This window comes from Cucurbita pepo, chromosome LG18, assembly GCF_002806865.2.
Source record: "Cucurbita pepo subsp. pepo cultivar mu-cu-16 chromosome LG18, ASM280686v2, whole genome shotgun sequence".
Classification (NCBI taxonomy): Eukaryota; Viridiplantae; Streptophyta; class Magnoliopsida; order Cucurbitales; family Cucurbitaceae; genus Cucurbita; species Cucurbita pepo.
Window position 1 is genome coordinate 1,082,024 of NC_036655.1, and position 19,493 is coordinate 1,101,516.

The 19,493-nt window shown below is 40.3% G+C and overlaps 1 protein-coding gene and 2 long non-coding RNA genes across 4 annotated transcripts in view; 2 read left to right on the forward strand and 1 right to left on the reverse strand.

Moving 5' to 3' along the window:
* The window catches only part of LOC111779976, a 21,066-nt gene extending 8,186 nt beyond the window's left edge, over positions 1 to 12,880 (forward strand). The window contains exon 3 of one of the 2 annotated variants that reach the window (XR_002812775.1): positions 12,284 to 12,880. This is a non-coding gene — a long non-coding RNA (uncharacterized LOC111779976). Of the gene's footprint in view, positions 1 to 1,803; positions 2,207 to 12,283 lie in introns of those variants that run through there. The other variant, XR_002812776.1, reaches the window with a different exon arrangement.
* A 1,703-nt stretch (positions 12,881 to 14,583) lies between these two features.
* LOC111779974 lies at positions 14,584 to 15,038 on the reverse strand. Its single transcript, XR_002812773.1, has 2 exons — positions 14,950 to 15,038; positions 14,584 to 14,883 (listed from the first exon to the last, which is right to left on the reverse strand). It is a non-coding gene; the product is annotated as an uncharacterized LOC111779974 (long non-coding RNA).
* On the forward strand, positions 14,882 to 18,139 carry LOC111779948 (formin-like protein 11). The gene is made up of 4 exons (XM_023660166.1): positions 14,882 to 16,546; positions 16,615 to 16,805; positions 16,911 to 17,146; positions 17,426 to 18,139. Exons 1-4 carry the CDS (start codon positions 14,982 to 14,984, stop codon positions 18,119 to 18,121), a joined length of 2,688 nt encoding a protein of 895 aa, XP_023515934.1. The 5' UTR covers positions 14,882 to 14,981; the 3' UTR covers positions 18,122 to 18,139.
* Positions 18,140 to 19,493: the final 1,354 nt, after the last annotated feature.

Consider the following 19,493-nt stretch of genomic DNA (forward strand, 5'->3'; position numbering starts at 1 on the left):
GACCATTAAACATGGCCATAAAGTAAATCTGGGGGAGCGACCGTGTATGAAGGCCAAGTACTAAGTTTAGTTGTATGGTTTCTCGTCCTTCTCAGATGGATTTATGGTGGCATGACCCTTTTCAGTAGGCTTGGGGCCATGTCCACGCACACTAGGGGCACTCATCCTAAGCTACTACTGATGTAGTCCCTAGTCCCCTCTGACGACCGATTTACGACATCGTGGTCCGCCCTTTTACTTGTTTTACATTCAATAGTAACTTAAGTAGCCTCATTACATTATCCTATTTGATTGATCTGGGTCAAGCTCATCGATATGGGTTCCTGATTACATACTGCTTAGTAGAGATACTACTTGGTTTGGTACCGGAGAAAATAAGAAGTGATCTTCGCTCTGATGATATTGTTCATACTACTAGTAAGCCTACTAAGCTTTATTAGTCATTCTTATATGTTATATAGGGGTTTACTAGGTTCTTAGGGCGTGTAGGCGACTTCAACCTCAAATTTATATTTTTTTAAGATACTAGAGACTAGCTCATCGGGACTAATCTAATTTATGGGATCACTATGGTCTTGACCACCGATCACCACTCACAATCTTAGGGTGCTCGGTCTACTAAAATATTCTAACTGGGCCAATGTGAAACCTTTCTAGTTCTAGTACTCTATTCTTAACTTGGTATATTAATGTATGTTTTTCTCGGGAGATATTTCTATTAGTAAAGCACGAAATACATAATCTACACATTTATGCAATCTCAACGGGGATATAATACTTGTAACGAATAAAAAAAAGAAAAAAGAGAAGTCAGAAATGGCACTCGCTAGAAATCGCGAGATTTCCACCAAGCGTCGTGGATCTCACAAGGAACCATTCCCCCATGCCTTCATAACTCCCCTAAAGCCGCCCTCCATTGCAAACCTGCAATACGAGAGAAACAAAAGAAAAAAAGGAAAGGGAAATCGAAAAATGGAGAGAATAGGGACGAGTTGGAAATCATCGGTGTGTGATGGTCATCGATGACGATAGTACAAAAGGAAAGTCAAAGAGACGCATGAGAGGAGAGAATAGGCACGAGTTGGAAATCATCGATGTGTGACGGTCATCGGTGATGATAGGACAAAAGGAAAGTCAGAGAGACGTGTGACAGAAGATAACAACCGAGTTTTGGCCAAAAGATTGGACTTTGGAAGCATAAAAAAGAGAGAAACTGATTAGAGTTAGGGTTCCAATTTCGCGTGAAAATGGGTGAAGGAAACGAAACTCGGGTCGGACTTAACCAACAAGCGAAACCCACGACCCAATAGCAATGAGTGCATGTGATTATACTTCCTGACCCCGACCGTGAGACTACTTATTCTATATTTTTAAGTACGCAAACCACATTTACTATTTTTACCGTGTTTTTTTTACTGATTTACTATTATGTAATTTTTTACTCGTTTTCACCCTTATTACCATTCCCTCATCCAAAGGGTCCCTCAATAAACTAATCAACACCCAATGTTTGAACATATCCCTATTCACACACATAATAATAAATGCTCATAAATATGTATGTCTAGAGATGACAATGCACAAATATAACACGAAATGATTGTATCAATTATTGTCGCTCACCTTTACTTATTTTGACTAAAAAAATACTCGTGATTTGAAACGGGAGTTATAAACGATCAAAACTTTAAAATCTTTTAAGATCTTGTTGTCCATTCTCGACTTCCTAAGTAAAAGCTATTTTCACATCGCTGTCACAATCATTCACAATACAAATGACACAAACTACCTTATTAAAACCAGAGGACAAGTAGCGGTACCAGGGTGATGAGCTTGAGGATCAGGCATCTCAGGGGGCGAAGGAATCTAAGGTGTCGGTGGACTTGCTTGTGTGCTTTTAATGAGGATACCTCAGCGAGATCCTGATCATTGTTTGGGAAAGTAAAGAGAGCTTTAAGTGTGTCTGAGTTAAAGAGTCTTGGAGACCGTTACCCACTTGTCATTCTTGAACTCTCTACGAGCTTTAATGTCAGAATCTATAAGCTCAACTTTGAGTTTTCAATGTTGTGTTCGACTTGGATTATAGTTGAATTGTTTTTAATTGTTGTTTAGTTCAATAAAATGTTGGGTTTTATGGGTCTATGAATAAGTAACACGATCTCCGTTGGCATGAGGTATTTTGTATTAGGATCGCACAACAACACACAACAACGCACACACTCGATCTAGATGAACACAAAGAACAGGATAGAAAAAATGCAAGGAGAATATTGACTAAAGGATTTGTATTGATGACTTTATGTACCGTAACAGAGAATACAGAAAGTACACCTGATATATACATGCTCTAGCTTACTATATATACCTTTACCAGATTTAACTCTCTACTATATATAACTATCAGCTTTAACGGATATAGCTTTTACCAGATTTAACTCTCTACTATATATAACTATCAGCTTTACCGGATATAGCTTTTTATTACACATAGCTATTTACTATTTATGACAATTTATTTATACCAGGATCGTATTCTGATATTAGAATCATGCTCTTGACTAAGTCATTTTAGTAAAATCCTCGTGTGGCACAAAGAAGTTGTGAGCTTCAAAGGTGTAGTCAAAAGTGACTCAAGTGTCGAACAAAGGGTGTACTTTGTTCAATGACTCTAAAGAATGAGTCGAGTCTCGATTAAGAGAAGGTTGTTCGAGGGCTCTAGAGACCTCAAGGGAGACTCTATGTTCGAAGGAGGATTGTTAGGAGAGAGTCCCACATTGGCTAATTAAGAGGAAGATCACGGGTTTATAAGTAAAGAACACTATCTTAATTGGCACGAGATCTTTTAGAAAACCAAAAGCAAATTCACGAGAGTTTATGCTCAAATTAGACCATACTAATAAGATAATGGTCTCAAGCTGACGTTTTGTTCGATACTATAATTTTTTAACGAATTGAAATTAAATTATATATTTTTTTTCAACATAATAAATGATAAATTCTACGATACAACAAAAATTCTTTCTTGTTGTTTCAATTAAATTACTCATATGCTATAATGTATGTAATCATTTCCTTTGACTTTGACTTTGACTTTGACTTTCTCTCTCTTGGATACTCTCTCTCCCCTTAAAATAAATAAATGTTTGCATTTAATATTTTCTCTCTTCTTTTAATGGCTATGAAATAAATTGCTTACTTTTATTTGATTTCATTTAAAATATTGGTTCTAAGTTGGTTGATAGCATTATTATTTTTATATCTATATGGGNCAGGGGAAGCCCAAAAGGGAAAGTCCAAAGAGAACAATATCTGCTAGCGGTGAACCTAGGTTGTTACAAATGGTATCAGAGCTAGACACCGGACGATGTGCTAACCTTCTTGCTGTTTCCCGAAAGGGGTAGACGTGAGGCAGTGTGCCAGTAAGAAGGCTGGGTCCAAAGGGGGTGGATTTGGGGCGGTCCCACATCAATTGGAGAAAGGAAAGAGTGCCAGCGAGGACGCTGGGCCCCGAAGGGGGGTGGATTGTGNTACTCTCTCTCCCCTTAAAATAAATAAATGTTTGCATTTAATATTTTCTCTCTTCTTTTAATGGCTATGAAATAAATTGCTTACTTTTATTTGATTTCATTTAAAATATTGGTTCTAAGTTGGTTGATAGCATTATTATTTTTATATCTATATGGGAATGATTCCTCGATTATATTGAGTTTTTGGATAGTTTATTGTGATGTCCCACGTTGGTTGGGAAGGAGAACAAATCACCATTTATAAGGGTGTGGAAACCTTCCCCTAGTAGACGCGTTTTAAAGCCTTGAGGGGAAGCTCGAAAGGGAAAGTCCAAAGAGGACAATATCTGCTAGCGGTGAGCCTGGGTTGTTACAAATGGTATTAGAGCCAGACACGGGATGATGTGCCAACCTTCTCGCTGTTCCCCGAAGGGGGGTAGACGTGAGGCAGTGTGCCAGTAAGGACACTGGGCCCAAAGGGGGTGGATTTCGAGGCGGTCCCACATCAATTGGAGGAAGGAAAGAGTGCCAGCGAGAACGCTGGGCCCCGAAGGGGGGTGGATTGTGATGTCCCACATTGGTTGGGGAGGAGAACAAACCACCATTTATAAGGGTGTGGAAACCTTCCCCTAGAAGACGCGTTTTAAAGCCTTGAGGGGAAGCCCAAAGAGGACAATATCTGCTAGCGGTGAGCCTGGGTTGTTACAAATGGTATTAGAGCCAGACACCGGATGATGTGCCAGCCTTCTCGTTGTTCCCCGAAGGGGGGTAGACGTGAGGCAGTGTGCCAGTAAGAAGGCTGGGTCCAAAGGGGGTGGATTTGGGGCAGTCCCACATCAATTGGAGGAAGGAAAGAGTGCCAGCGAGGACGCTGGGNTGGTGTCTCACATTGGTTGGGGAGGAGAACAAACCATCATTTATAAGGGTGTGAAACCTTCTCTTAGTAGACACGTTAAAGCCTTGAGGGGAAGCCCAAAAGGAAAAGCCCAAAGAGGACAATATCGGCTAGCATCTCGCTATTCTCCGAAGGGGGGTAGACATCGGTGTGCCAGTAAGGACGATGGGCCCCAAAGGGGGGTGGATTTGGGGGCGGTCCAACATCGATTGGAGGAAGGAAAGAGTACCAACGAGGACGCTGGGCCCTGAAAGGGGGTGGATTATGGTGTCTCACATTGGTTGGGGAGGAGAACAAACCATCATTTATAAGGGTGTGAAACCTTCTCTTAGTAGACACGTTAAAGCCTTGAGGGGAAGCCCAAAAGGAAAAGCCCAAAGAGGACAATATCGGCTAGCATCTCGCTATTCTCCGAAGGGGGGTAGACATCGGTGTGCCAGTAAGGACGATGGGCCCCAAAGGGGGGTGGATTTGGGGGCGGTCCAACATCGATTGGAGGAAGGAAAGAGTACCAACGAGGACGCTGGGCCCTGAAAGGGGGTGGATTATGGTGTCTCACATTGGTTGGGGAGGAGAACAAACCATCATTTATAAGGGTGTGAAACCTTCTCTTAGTAGACACGTTAAAGCCTTGAGGGGAAGCCCAAAAGGAAAAGCCCAAAGAGGACAATATCGGCTAGCATCTCGCTATTCTCCGAAGGGGGGTAGACATCGGTGTGCCAGTAAGGACGATGGGCCCCAAAGGGGGGTGGATTTGGGGGCGGTCCAACATCGATTGGAGGAAGGAAAGAGTACCAACGAGGACGCTGGGCCCTGAAAGGGGGTGGATTATGGTGTCTCACATTGGTTGGGGAGGAGAACAAACCATCATTTATAAGGGTGTGAAACCTTCTCTTAGTAGACACGTTAAAGCCTTGAGGGGAAGCCCAAAAGGAAAAGCCCAAAGAGGACAATATCGGCTAGCATCTCGCTATTCTCCGAAGGGGGGTAGACATCGGTGTGCCAGTAAGGACGATGGGCCCCAAAGGGGGGTGGATTTGGGGGCGGTCCAACATCGATTGGAGGAAGGAAAGAGTACCAACGAGGACGCTGGGCCCTGAAAGGGGGTGGATTATGGTGTCTCACATTGGTTGGGGAGGAGAACAAACCATCATTTATAAGGGTGTGAAACCTTCTCTTAGTAGACACGTTAAAGCCTTGAGGGGAAGCCCAAAAGGAAAAGCCCAAAGAGGACAATATCGGCTAGCATCTCGCTATTCTCCGAAGGGGGGTAGACATCGGTGTGCCAGTAAGGACGATGGGCCCCAAAGGGGGGTGGATTTGGGGGCGGTCCAACATCGATTGGAGGAAGGAAAGAGTACCAACGAGGACGCTGGGCCCTGAAAGGGGGTGGATTATGGTGTCTCACATTGGTTGGGGAGGAGAACAAACCATCATTTATAAGGGTGTGAAACCTTCTCTTAGTAGACACGTTAAAGCCTTGAGGGGAAGCCCAAAAGGAAAAGCCCAAAGAGGACAATATCGGCTAGCATCTCGCTATTCTCCGAAGGGGGGTAGACATCGGTGTGCCAGTAAGGACGATGGGCCCCAAAGGGGGGTGGATTTGGGGGCGGTCCAACATCGATTGGAGGAAGGAAAGAGTACCAACGAGGACGCTGGGCCCTGAAAGGGGGTGGATTATGGTGTCTCACATTGGTTGGGGAGGAGAACAAACCATCATTTATAAGGGTGTGAAACCTTCTCTTAGTAGACACGTTAAAGCCTTGAGGGGAAGCCCAAAAGGAAAAGCCCAAAGAGGACAATATCGGCTAGCATCTCGCTATTCTCCGAAGGGGGGTAGACATCGGTGTGCCAGTAAGGACGATGGGCCCCAAAGGGGGGTGGATTTGGGGGCGGTCCAACATCGATTGGAGGAAGGAAAGAGTACCAACGAGGACGCTGGGCCCTGAAAGGGGGTGGATTATGGTGTCTCACATTGGTTGGGGAGGAGAACAAACCATCATTTATAAGGGTGTGAAACCTTCTCTTAGTAGACACGTTAAAGCCTTGAGGGGAAGCCCAAAAGGAAAAGCCCAAAGAGGACAATATCGGCTAGCAGTGGGTCTGGGTTATTATATTATTACAATCTTTTTATGACATTTTCATCTTAATATAAGCTCTTAACTATTTTTCTAAAATTTAATATAATTGTAGGATGACCCATTTATTAATATAATTTTAATGAACAAATTATGTAATGTCCCATGTCGATCGAACTTTGGAATCTGAAGTTGGCACATGTGTGCTCCGACATTCCCCTGTGACATGGTCATGTTACTTACTTACTGGTTCTAAGAGTAAAGACTATCCTCACATATCAATACGAGTCTGTCCTTTTAGTATGTTTTGTTATTACTCACATGTATCGTAGGAAAATTCCCAGAAGGTCACCCGGTATGAAATTGCTCAAAATAAAGCATGCCTAACTTTCGAGTTTCTATGATTCAGCCACCGAAAAAAGAAGGTGCACCCTGTTGGTTTTGTCATTCTATCTTAAAGATCACTCTCATTCAGGTGTAATCTCGATACGTTCATGTATCCCTCTTTTACTCGATAAATTGGTTTATTACTTTTGTATGGGTCTTTCGATAAGAGCTCTTAATTCCATCTTTACCCTCTTCGATTTTTTTTCACCATCATAATAATTACAATATACTCACTATTTATTAAAAAAAAAATATATATATATATATATATACACTAAGCCTCCATTTATGTATTTTTCTTTGTTAAATAATAAATGAGTTGATTTAATAAATCAACTAATATACACGTGTGACGCCTCAGCAAAAAAGGGTACAGGAATGAAATGAGATCACATCCAAATGAGACTGATGAATAAATAGACTGAAAATGGTTCAAAAGAACGAAAATCTATCTATGCATGTTGTATGTCATAAGCATGGGATATTTCACAGTATAATTTGTACAAACGCATACCTATGATATAATGTGCACTCCTTTCTTTTCCTTAGTTTCTGGCCGCACGAGTGTGCCGTAGCCTATAGTCAAGTCTAGGGGCTATGTATACGAGCTCTCGCCTAGTGGGTTCATATATAGAGAAGTACTATGCATTTAACTTTACTCGGAAAAGAAAGTTATGTCTAAGACATAATCATGAAAAGAAGGTTCCACGGTAAACTATGATTGCATGTGATTGCATTTTTCGACTCAAATAGTGAGGTCACTTACTGAGTATTTTTAAGTACTCAAATTACATTTAATATTGATTAAGTAAATGTAAGGCTCCTATGTACGGATGACGACGTTAGTTAAAGACGATCAAAATTTTTGAATTTAAGTTTATGTCAATGCAAATTGATCCTTTGATTTGCGAAATTACTACATGCATATCAAACACTAATTGAGAATTCTTTATTGAAAATAAAGACACGACGAGTAGATTCCTTGAGCTGTCATGGAGACTACTTTCAATTGAAAAATAAGAGTAGCATGTGGCTTGAGTATTTTAAATACTCGGTGAGTAACTCCACTGTTGGGGTTGAAAAATGCAAACACATGCGATGTTGAGACTTATCCTTTTAAAAACATGGCATGACCTTCGGCAGCTTCCTAGTCCAGGAGGGTTGGATGTGTAGTACTTCCCTACACACAACTCATGCACGCGCACATGGACCCACCAAGAAGACTCGCGTACTCCCAGGATTGGGTCGTTAGACTAACATTCGCTAACAGGTTGCCGAACACCTCAGAGGGAAAGAACCCGTATAATATTATGGTGAACATAAACGTCATAAGGTACGCGTCCATACTAATCATTATGAGGAAGTATTCTGATGTATATGACAAAAAAAAAAAAAAAAAAAANAGCTTAAAATCATGTCATAAATTTATGATGCAAGTCAAACTTCTAATCATTTATAACATGTGAGTATGTGAACTATGCTTACATAATTCCTGACAAATCTTCTGATATCATGGTTTACATAGAATGATCTATGGAAGTTTATGCATCATAAATTATCAACAACATAGCATAGTCACATTATAGCATAGTTTATAAACCTATTTTGCCTGACTTTGTAGCATTGTCGAATATTCGGCGAGGTTTGCCTCCGCCAATCGAACGCAACTTATTCATAATCCAAGCTTATTTGGTCATACACGTCGCTCGTGTGTGCATGTCTAATTGTCTGCGACTCTCACTGATTTTCCTTTGTACTAGGCCAAATCATTCGACTCGACCTTGCCTCTATTCTAAGTCAAGGTCTTTCATAAGCAACGTCACATCTCATATCATCTCAGTTCCCAACAACACGACCCATGCATCGTGATGTCATCCCATGTCTCAGGACAACTCGACCATCTTGGCTTGCTCAAACACATCCGTTAGGAACTGACCTATATGTCGACCATCTCATCAGTTCATCCCAAACATACATCCATCCTCCGACACATGGGCTAGGGTGCAATACCACACACCCGTGTCATTCGATACTATCCTTAAAAGACCATTTTAAAAGAAAGACACACTTGAGACGCTCACCCACGCTATGACACATGTATGTGCCATAAGACCTAAGAGTGGTGGAGAGTTGACACGATGCCTCCCCCTATAGTACATTTTGAGTTATTTCTAATTCATCTCGAGTAGACATCATTTTGGCTAGTGGACATACGACCCCGTGCATCGTCTGTTGAGTATCTGATTGACATAAAATTTGGTGAACTTTCATCTTTCATATAGACAGACTTAACTCAAGAGTCGCATGCCAAAACTCATATCGAAAATCTAACTTCTAAGGTTATGGTTTGGGGCGCTACCCGACTCTTTTCGAGCCTGTCTTCGACACTCGTGTCACCTCGTTCTCTCGAACCCTGCGTATGCCTCAACTTAGCTTGAATCCACACTCTTGGTGTGTTGGATGATGTATTATCCTCTTCGATCTTATCATGACATTTCTCAATCTTGGCTCTTACATGAACGAATGGGTGTAACTTGAGGGTTGTCCCTTGTCTGTCTTGTGTGTGGGGGTCACAACCTACTTTCTCTAAATGAGGTTGTGACACTCTCCCCCACTTAACTTAGTCATTTTTCTCGATGGCTTTGTCGAGGGCACAATTGTATTGTCGATTATGACACGCTGCACGCAACAAGATTAAGCTTCAATCAACTTGTGGTCCATCGGGTGGCATGTGGGTTGCAGCAGCTGACAAGAAGTTGGGTTGGATTGCGAGCTAGTTTACCAGGCTGAGTTGGATTGGTTTGGAAATTTGCCATCGGGTTAGGCCGAGCGTGAGGATGACTGCTGGGTTTAGGGTTATGCCTGAGGCGAGTCTCGAGCTAAGATGGTCTAAAAACGCATGCATGCTGAACGTGCAACATGAGCCAAAAACATATGTGGGTTGGAGTTGGATTTGGGTTGCGTTCGGGTCTAGGATTCATTACGTCATGTGTGTGTGGTTGGACCTTATTCGAATCCAATCCGTTACTAACCCGCTAATTCCTTCTTTACTCGATTACGGATTCCTTCCCATTTTTAAAATTTTCTTTTCCCCGTCTTTCTAGATCTAGATTCTAATGGTTATTCGATGGTCAAGACACCCTCTCGCTCACCCCTTGCTCCGATGAGTCTTCTTTAGGGAATTGTGACAACATAAATCCTACACTTGGTGGAGATTATGAGAAAGGAATAAAAATACCTACCACTCCAATGGTATGATATTGTCCACTTTGAGATGTATTCATTTACTTATAAACCCCTTATCATTCCCTAAATTAGCCAATGTGGGACTCACTCCCAACAATCCTCCCCTCGAACAAAGTACACTAAGCTTCCCCTGAGGCTTATGGAGCTCTCAAACAGGCTCGACTCCTTTCTCTGGAGCCCTCGAACAAAGTATACCCTTTGTTCGACACTTTAGTCACTTTTTGACTACACCTTCGAGGCTCACAATCTTTGTTCAAGATTTGAGGATTCTATTGTCATGGCTAAGTTTAGAGCATGGCTCTGATACCAATTGATAAGTTTATCAGCAGATTGTTAGAGCAGAGAACATAAACAATTGGATCTCAAGTGCGGTTTTATTAATTCTAAGCATAGTATTATATAACCTTTACAAAAAGATAGAACCATACATAAAGTAGTTGAACCTAAAAATATCAGCAGAAAAAAACCAAAGACTAGGACTCCCTAAAGATTAGAACTATATTTAAAACAAAAGACTAGACTAGTTTACTAGCAATGATGAAACATTACTGGGAGAATTTAAGTGTTTTATGAAAAAGGAGTTTGATATGATTGATCTAGGACAAATGAGATTCTTTCTAGGGATTGAAGTAATACAACGATCCGATGACATTTTTATATGTCAAAGGAAGTATACAGCTGATGTTTTGAAGCGATTTGAGATAGAACATTACAACTCTGTTTGGAAACCCATTGTTCCCGAACAAAAAATTGGTAAGATGAAAATGGCATTAAAATGGATGTAACTTTTTTCAAACAGATAGTAGGAAGCTTGATGTATCTCACTGCCACTCGTCCTGATCTTGTGTTTGTTGTCAATCTAATAAGTCGTTTTATGGCTTGTCCAACGCAACAACATTTTGTAATAGCAAAAAGAGCTTTGAGGTACTTGAAAGGTATAGTTAAGGATGGTGTATTCTACAAAAGGGGAGGAGTGAGTGAGCTGATCGGTTTTACTGATAGTAACTATGCTGGCGACATAGAAGACCGCAAAAGCACTTCAGGCTATGTGTTTATGATGAGTGAAGGAGCAGTGGCTTGGTCATCTAGAAAGCAGCCTATAGTCACTTTATCAACCACATAGGCATGTCAAGCTGTTTGGATGAGAAGAATTCTCAAGGAGATCGGTTCTTATGTGTGATAATGCTTCAACCATTAAGCTGTCAAAAAACCCAGTTCTACATGGTCGTTCTAAGCACATAAGCGTGAGTTTCATTTTCTTAGAGATCTTACAAAAGAAGGCACTGTCAACTTAGTGTTTTGTGGTACTTGAGATCAACTTACTGATTTGTTGACAAAGCCTCTCAAGTCGGAAGCATTTCAGAAACTGCGTAAAGAGCATGGTGTATGTGATTTCAGACTTAAACTAATTCTTGGCAAAAAGCTAGAATAAGTCATAATGATTTGGGTGCCTCCATGAGGGTCTACTCGACAGGATTGAGGTTGTGAGGTCTTATCGACACGAGTAAATATTTTTTTTCTTCCATATTTTAAGCTTAGAATAATCTTTAGTGGATATGATATGATACTAAAACAGATCGAGTCCCTTTGTTTCTTTCGATCTTTTTCAACGAATCTATAAGGAACGCTCAAGTTTGATGAATCTTACACATATGATTGGTTAAAATACGAAACTTATTCACTTTCGCTTCCGGGCCATTTTGCAGTCAAATTCCATAGGTGTTAACATAGGAACTTTTTTCCCCTTGAGACAGGGTCGTTAACTCGATCTAAAAAGTAGTTTTCTCGTTTTAGTATCATACCATATCCACTAAAGATTGTCTTAAGTTTAAAATATGGAAGAAAAAAAAATATTTACTCGTGTCGATAAGACCTGAGATCCCACATCGGTTGGAGAGGGGAATGAAGCATTCCTTATAAGGGTGTGAAAACCTCTCCCTAGTAGACGGTGATACGTAACAGGCCAAATGAACCTATTGAATACTTTAAGTTTTTTTCGGCTGATATTTTTAGGTTTAACTACTTTACGTGTGGTTCTATCTTTTTTAAAGGCTATATAATGTCATGCTTAGAATTAATAAAACCGCACTTAAGATCCAATTGTTTGTGTTCTCTGCTCTAATAATTTGGTTCTTAACTTATCATTCTTGTCTAAAACTTCATTTGAACAGTCAAAGAGGAGCAAGGGGCTTACCGACTTGAATGCTTAACATTGTCGGGCGTTTCCACCATCGTAAGACAATGCGGTCACAAATTAGGATTGCATGCGCGGACAACTCGGGTGCCTCGTCGGAGTTCTCGCAATTTAGTGTTTAAAATTTATTCGCTTTTAAAAGATAATTTTCATTTAAACAAACGAGAGTTATTATTTAATAACAATTTTTATTGGTTTGTGAGTAAAAATTCTCGAGTCCATTAAAGTATGAATGAATGGAAGAACTTTTTATTCTCATAGTTGTCGTATTTTGGTTGTCAATATAGAAGTGTGTCCCACATCGGAAACTTGGGAAGTTGGAGCCAACTAATATCAAATGCACTTTTACGTTCCTTTGCTTCCCATTATTCAGTCCTCAAATTTCTCCTCTTTTGCCTTTTTCCCTTTCATCCTCTTCACATTTTGCTTTCATTTCTTCCTTTCATAACCACATACATACCTCTCTTATAACTACAATCTTAAAAGATCATCATTAACTCAATAAACCCATTGTTTAACGATTTATAGAATGGTCTAGGGAGATGAAGCTTTTAGAATTGAGAATTGTGAGATCCCACATCAATTGGAGAGGAGAACGAAACATTCTTTATAAGGGTGAAAACCTCTCCCTAACAAACGAAACCTTGAGAGGAAGCTGAAAGGAAAGTCTAAGTAAGATAATATCTGCTAGCGATGGACACTAGGTCCTGAAGGGAGGTGGACTATGAGATCCCACATCGTTTGGGGAGAAGAACAAATAATTCTTTATAAAGATGTGAAAACTTCTCCCTAATAGACACATTTTTAAAATTTTAGATTATGAAAGCTCAAAGAGAACAATACCGCTAACAGTGGATGCTGGGCCCTGAAGGGGGTTAGATTGTGAGACCCCACATCGATTGAGAAGGAAAACGAATCATTCTTTGTAAGAGTGTGGAGACCTCTCCTTAGCAGACAAGTTTTAAAAACCTTGAAGAGAAGCCCGAAAGGAAAAGCCTAAAGAGGACAATATCTACTAGTGTTGGGGTTGAGCACTTACAAACAATGTATAGTATTAGTTTAGTATAGACTTACTACAAGTTACAAGTATATGAGTAAACCTCTCATTAAAAAAAAAAATTACTATAGATACTAACTCCAAATTTTATCAAAATTAAGTGAAAAGTTGCAAATCTAAGATGAGAAGAGAAAAGAAGGGAATTGAATTCAACAAAAACAACCAACATTTGAGTATTTCATAATCATAAGTAAATGATTCTAATTTCAAAACCAACCTTTTCAAATAAAGTCAATTCTCATGCTAAGTTATAAACTCAACACTCTTCTCCATTGATACTTGTTCCCATTGTGATCTTTGTGTTCTCGAGCCTCTAAGGTTTTTCTTTGACTCACTCAGTCAAGTTCTCCAAAAAAAAACTCTCAAATGTGTAGAATTCAGTTTTAAGATGAATCTCTTCCTCCGGTTTCTTTAATTTTCATAATAATATGAAATTAAATGAAAATATAAGACAAAAACGACTAAGGCTCAAAATAGAAAATTTTAGCATTTAAAGTTGGTCACTAAACTGGTAGAAACCCATAAAATTGGGTGTTTTGGACATCCAAAATGGGTAGGAATAGAGAGGTTGAACACACGCTCACGCACAACACGTGAGATTGGAGAAACACACGAAACTCATAGGCACACAAGCATGCACGACATTGAGATGCCAACACTCGAATGTGTACAAAACGAGTAAATATTATGGTGAAACTCACTAACTCAACTAAAAAAATTAGCAAAATAATTATAAAGACTAAAGTGACTATTTATAACCATTCAAATAATTTGTTAGAAACCCAATACAATTTTTAAAAAAACCAAACACCAAAAACATAATTATTTTCAACAAAACCATAGTAATTAAAGAAGACATTTTAAAATTTTAGAAACAAAGCCTAAGTGAATTAGAGAGTTTAGGTCTTAAATGGTTGTAGTTATCATTTCCATTCTATCTAAAAGGTGTGGTATCATTTGTCCCCACCCAAACCTATTTCTATCTCCTCCTATTCTCTCTCTTAATTATGAAGTTGGTGAAAACTTATGGCTCCCGTCTTCCTCCATCTGTAAGGCAGCTCCATTAGAAACAGAGGTCCCACAAAAGATACTTTTTTCTGCTGTTCTTGATTCTGTGAGCTTATGTTTTTTTTTTTTTTTTTTTTTTTTTTTTTTTTTTTTTTTTTTTTTTTTTTTTTTTTTTTTTNGATGAATCATTAGCTTCGAAAAGCTCTGAATCACGGACCAACTAGCAGCGAAAAAGCATGCTTAACTTTTCTCTAACACAAAGCAGAAGAAACAAAACAAGACAACAGAATGGAGACTGAGTTGGGTGATGCAGAAACAAGTGCATTTAATGGTGCTTCTGCAGATGAGGTTTATGGGGGATAATGACTGATAAAAACAAGAGTAAATCAAAAGAAAAGGTAAGGAAGGTCAGTTTACATACCCAAAAACAAACAACAGCCATGTTCAGAGAGGTTCCTTGGAGTAGCATTAAAGACTCTCGTCTTCCTCCTCTTCTCTGCCATCGAATCTCCCTGCAGTACCCAACATTAGGTTCCAGAATGTGAAAACTACAGAGTTTCTTTGGAACAAATTCTTACTTGGGTTTTGATGAATCTTGATTTTACACAAAATGGGTTGTGTTCTCATGATTATTATCTTCATGTCCATACCTTTTTCAACGCAGAACTCCCACATTTTGATTGCTAACTCACCATTGAATGCAGCAGAGAGCTTCGATGTTGAAGAGTTAGAGAGGGTTTCGGGGGAAGATGAGAGTGGAGGAAATGAGCCTTTCATTCTGGAGAGATTCAGAGCTCTACTTGGACTCAAGAGCTTACAATCGGATGTTTCGTTTTCGCCGTCGCCGTCGCCGTCTCCATCACCGGCAGCCATTGCTCCTTCCCCTGTTCATGTGGCAACTCATCGAGTGCACATTCATGAGCATTCCCACCCTCATCAGCTTCGCTTGCACAAGAGACGACCAGTATACAAACCTAAAAGAGAGGAAGAAGATGCAAGAGAAGGAAGAGTCAGAAAAATTCTTGTTGCAGTTCTTGTGTCTGCAGGAGTCACCATTTTGATATGCTCTATTATTGCCTTTTGGGTCTGCAAGAAGTTCAAAACTCAGAGAGAGGAAGCCACGGAGAAGCTTTCTGTTAAGAGTGAAACAGTAGAGAAGTCAGCTAAACCAAATTCACCAAAATCACCAAAATCTGGCCTTGATCCGTTCGATCTCGGTATGCTTGGAATGGATGCTGAAGAAGAACAGACCCAATGTTCTGTAAGTGAAAAGGAGATATCTGTTCATAAAGAGAGGGAAATGGGCCAAGAGATGTTAGATTCAGAATTTGATAATGTAAGTGTTTCTTCAACCAAGGAAATGATGTATGTTCATGAGGAAGATGATAGTAAATCAATACAATGCGTATCTGCTAAAGCTGATTCCTCATCTGGGGATAGAATTACTCCTGTTAAATCTTGTTCTTCTGATGATGAGGAATCATTCCATTCTTGTGGTGATTCCAATTTGTCGAATGCTCGCCTTTCAAATGCTTCAGAATCTTCTTCTGCTAATGTGATAACAAAATCTACTTGTTCAGTGCCAATTATGAACTTACCAAGTAAATTGGAAACAACACAATGTGATGATTCTAACAAACCATCAACTTCTGACCAGTCGCATATTACCCTTTCTCCTTGCAATCCAGAAAGCAAAATGCAGATGGTTTCCCTCTCTGTAGGTGGCCAAAAGAATGTCCCATCTCTATCTCCGCCTCCGCCGCCACCACCGCCGCCGCCGCCTATCACGGATCGCAGCTCTTTTTCCCTCTCTTCACCCTTTTCAACTGGATCTACTTCCTCTTCTGCATTGTTAAGATCATCATCTCCAGCAATGTCAGATTCTTCTTCGTTATCTCAAATACCATGGAATGATCTGACATCACCTAATCCTGCTGCTAAACCTTCACTACCATCATCTTCTATCCCTCCACCCCCTTCTCCACCACCAAGTTTGAAAGCAAAGGCTTACTCTTTCAAAACTCCACCACCTCTTCCTTCCAAGCTCCCTCAATTCATGGCATTTGGAAAAGAGGGAAATTCGCGGCCAAAACTTAAGCCTCTCCACTGGGACAAAGTAAGAGCTGCACCAGATCGATCAATGGTTTGGGACAAGCTAAGATGGAGTTCATTTGAGTAAGTCTTGGTTCTTGACTATTTGAATTATTTCAACTTTTTTGCTGATTGAACTCATGATAAAACAGGCTAGACGAAGAAATGATTGAGTCACTATTTGGCTACAACCAACATGATTCAATGAAGAATGGTGATGCTAGCAACAAAAGCCCTTCTCCAACCAAGCATATACTAGAGGCAAAGAGACTTCAGAACCTAACCATTCTCTTAAAAGCCCTGAATCTCTCTACAGAACAAGTTTGTGAAGCCATAGAACAAGGTATGGATCTCTTTAAATAAGAAAATACCTGATTCTTAGAACAAGATAGGAACCCAAAAGACCCAGAGCTCCATAGTTTATTAATGATTCTCATATGAAAATCAGGGACGGGGATGCGTTTGAGACAACTTGAAGCACTGGTGAAGATGGTACCAACACAGGAAGAAGAGGCCAAATTGTTAAGCTATGAAGGAAACATCGGTGAATTGGGGTTTACAGAAAATTTTGTGATATCAATTCTGAAAATACCATTCGCCTTCCAACGAGTAGAAGCCATGCTTTACAGAGAAACTTTTGAAGATGAAGTGAATCATCTCCGGAATTCGTTTTCCATACTAGAGGTAACAAAGAAGAACAGTAACATCAATCATCATAAAAAACTAAACTCACTCCTTGTAATTCTACTTCCAATTCTGTTCCACAACAAGAACAGTAACCAAAGATGTCTAAATCTTCTTCCATCCTCTGTAAAAACAATACCTAGAGATGCTAAAATGGCATTAATCATGGCCAAATCGAACTCATTCTTTCTTAGTTCGTCGATGCTAAACTGATATGAACCATTTCAAATTTGAACTCACACACTCTTTCTAACGCTACTTCAATTTATGTTCCATCAGGAAGCCTGTAAGGAGCTAAAATCGAGCAGGCTCTTCCTGAAACTACTGGAAGCGGTGCTCAAAACAGGGAACCGAATGAACGTCGGAACAAGCAGAGGAGGCGCAAGAGCATTCAAACTAGACGCACTCCTAAAACTATCCGACGTCAAAGGAACCGACGGAAAAACCTCCCTACTCCACTTCGTAGTGCAAGAAATGATCCGATCAGAAGGAATCAGAGTGTCCGGTAGCATAATGGGGAAAATCAGCCAAAAAAACAAATCGAGAACAATAGAAGAAAGAGAGAACGATTACCGAAGAATGGGACTAGATCTGGTATCCGGCCTGAGCACAGAACTGCACAACGTGAAGCGAGCGGCAACGATCGATCTGAAAGTTGTTGCGAGCTTGAGGGGGAATCTGAACGACGGAATGGCGAAACTGCAAAAACTGGTGGGGAAGGAGTTGAGCGTGGATGAAAGGAGCGGGAATTTCGTAGGCGCCATGAAAGGATTCATGAGCTACGTGAAGAAGACGATGGAGGAGGTGAGGAAGGACGAAGAAGGGGTGATGTCGAGCGTGAGGGAAATCACAGAGTACTTCCATGGAAATGTGAGCAAAGAGGAGACGAATCCGCTGAGGATATTTGTGATTGTGAGAGATTTTCTTGGAATGTTGGACAGTGTTTGTAAGAGCTTCAAGATTGGAAGTTCATAGACAAATTTGTTCAAAGAATCTTGGCGGGCTCTGCCAACCCTCATCCACTCTTCATTTTTTTTTTNATAATCCACTCTTCATTTTATTGTGGGAGGCCCTTGTAAGAATCTCCAAGAATCTTTTGCCATCAGAATCCTAGTCCGACTTAACCAATGTCGAGAACAATACTTTGTAGTAAACAAAATGGACATGTGCATTCGGGGAATTGAACCCCGGTTAGTATCGTGGGAGGGTACTATGATACCACTACACTAGATGCGCTCCCTTATAAGAATTTTAGCCCATGTAATGAAAGCCCTATGTGACTGAGGGCTTAAGTGCCTTTCGACAAATAAATGAAAAGGTTACCAAGAATCTTTTGCCATGAGATTCCTAGGCTGACTTAAAAAGTGTCGAGAACAATATTTTCGAGTAAACAAAATGGAAATGCGCATTTGGGGAATCGATTCCCCAATCAGTACAGTAGGAGGGTACTATAAGAATCCTAGGCCGACTAACAAAATGGACATGCACATTTGGGAATCGAACCCCAATCAATACTATGGGAGGGTACTATGATACCACTACACTAGATGCGCTCCCTTGTTAGAATCTTAGCTCATGTAATGAAAGCCCCGTGTAATTGAGGGGTTAAATGTCTTTCGACATACAAATGAAAAGGCTACCAAGAATCTTTTAAAATTAGATTCCTAGAATGACCTTAAACACTGTCGAGAACAATATTTTCGAACAAACAAAATGGACATGCACATCCAGGGAATTGAACCCCAGTTAGTACCATGGGAGGACACTATGATACCACTACACTAGATACGCTCCCTTGTAAGAATCTTAACCCATGTAATGAAAGCCCAATGTAACTGAGGTGTTAAGTGCCTTTCGACATACAAATGAAAAGGCTACTAAGAATCTTTTAAAATTAGTATCCTAGGCTGACCTTCAACACTATCGAGAAAAATATTTTCGAGTACACAAAATGGACATGCGCATCCGGGGAATCAAACCCCGGTCAGTATCGTGGGAGGGTACTATGATACCACTACACTAGATGCACTCCCTTGTAAGAATCTTAGCCCATGTAATGAAAGCCCAATGTAACCGAGGGGTTAAGTTCCTTTCGACATACAAATGAAAAGGCTACCCAAGAATCTTTTAAAATTAGAATCCTTGGCTGACCTNTCAAGCCTAACACCTTTAACAATGTTGAGAACAATATTTTCACGTAAACAAAATGGTCATGCGCATTCCGAGAATCGAACCCCGGTCAGTACCGTGGGAGGGTACAATGATACCACTACACTAGATGCGCTCCCTTGCAAGTATCTTAGCCCATGTAATGAAAGCCCAATGTAACCGAGGGGTTAAGGTCTTT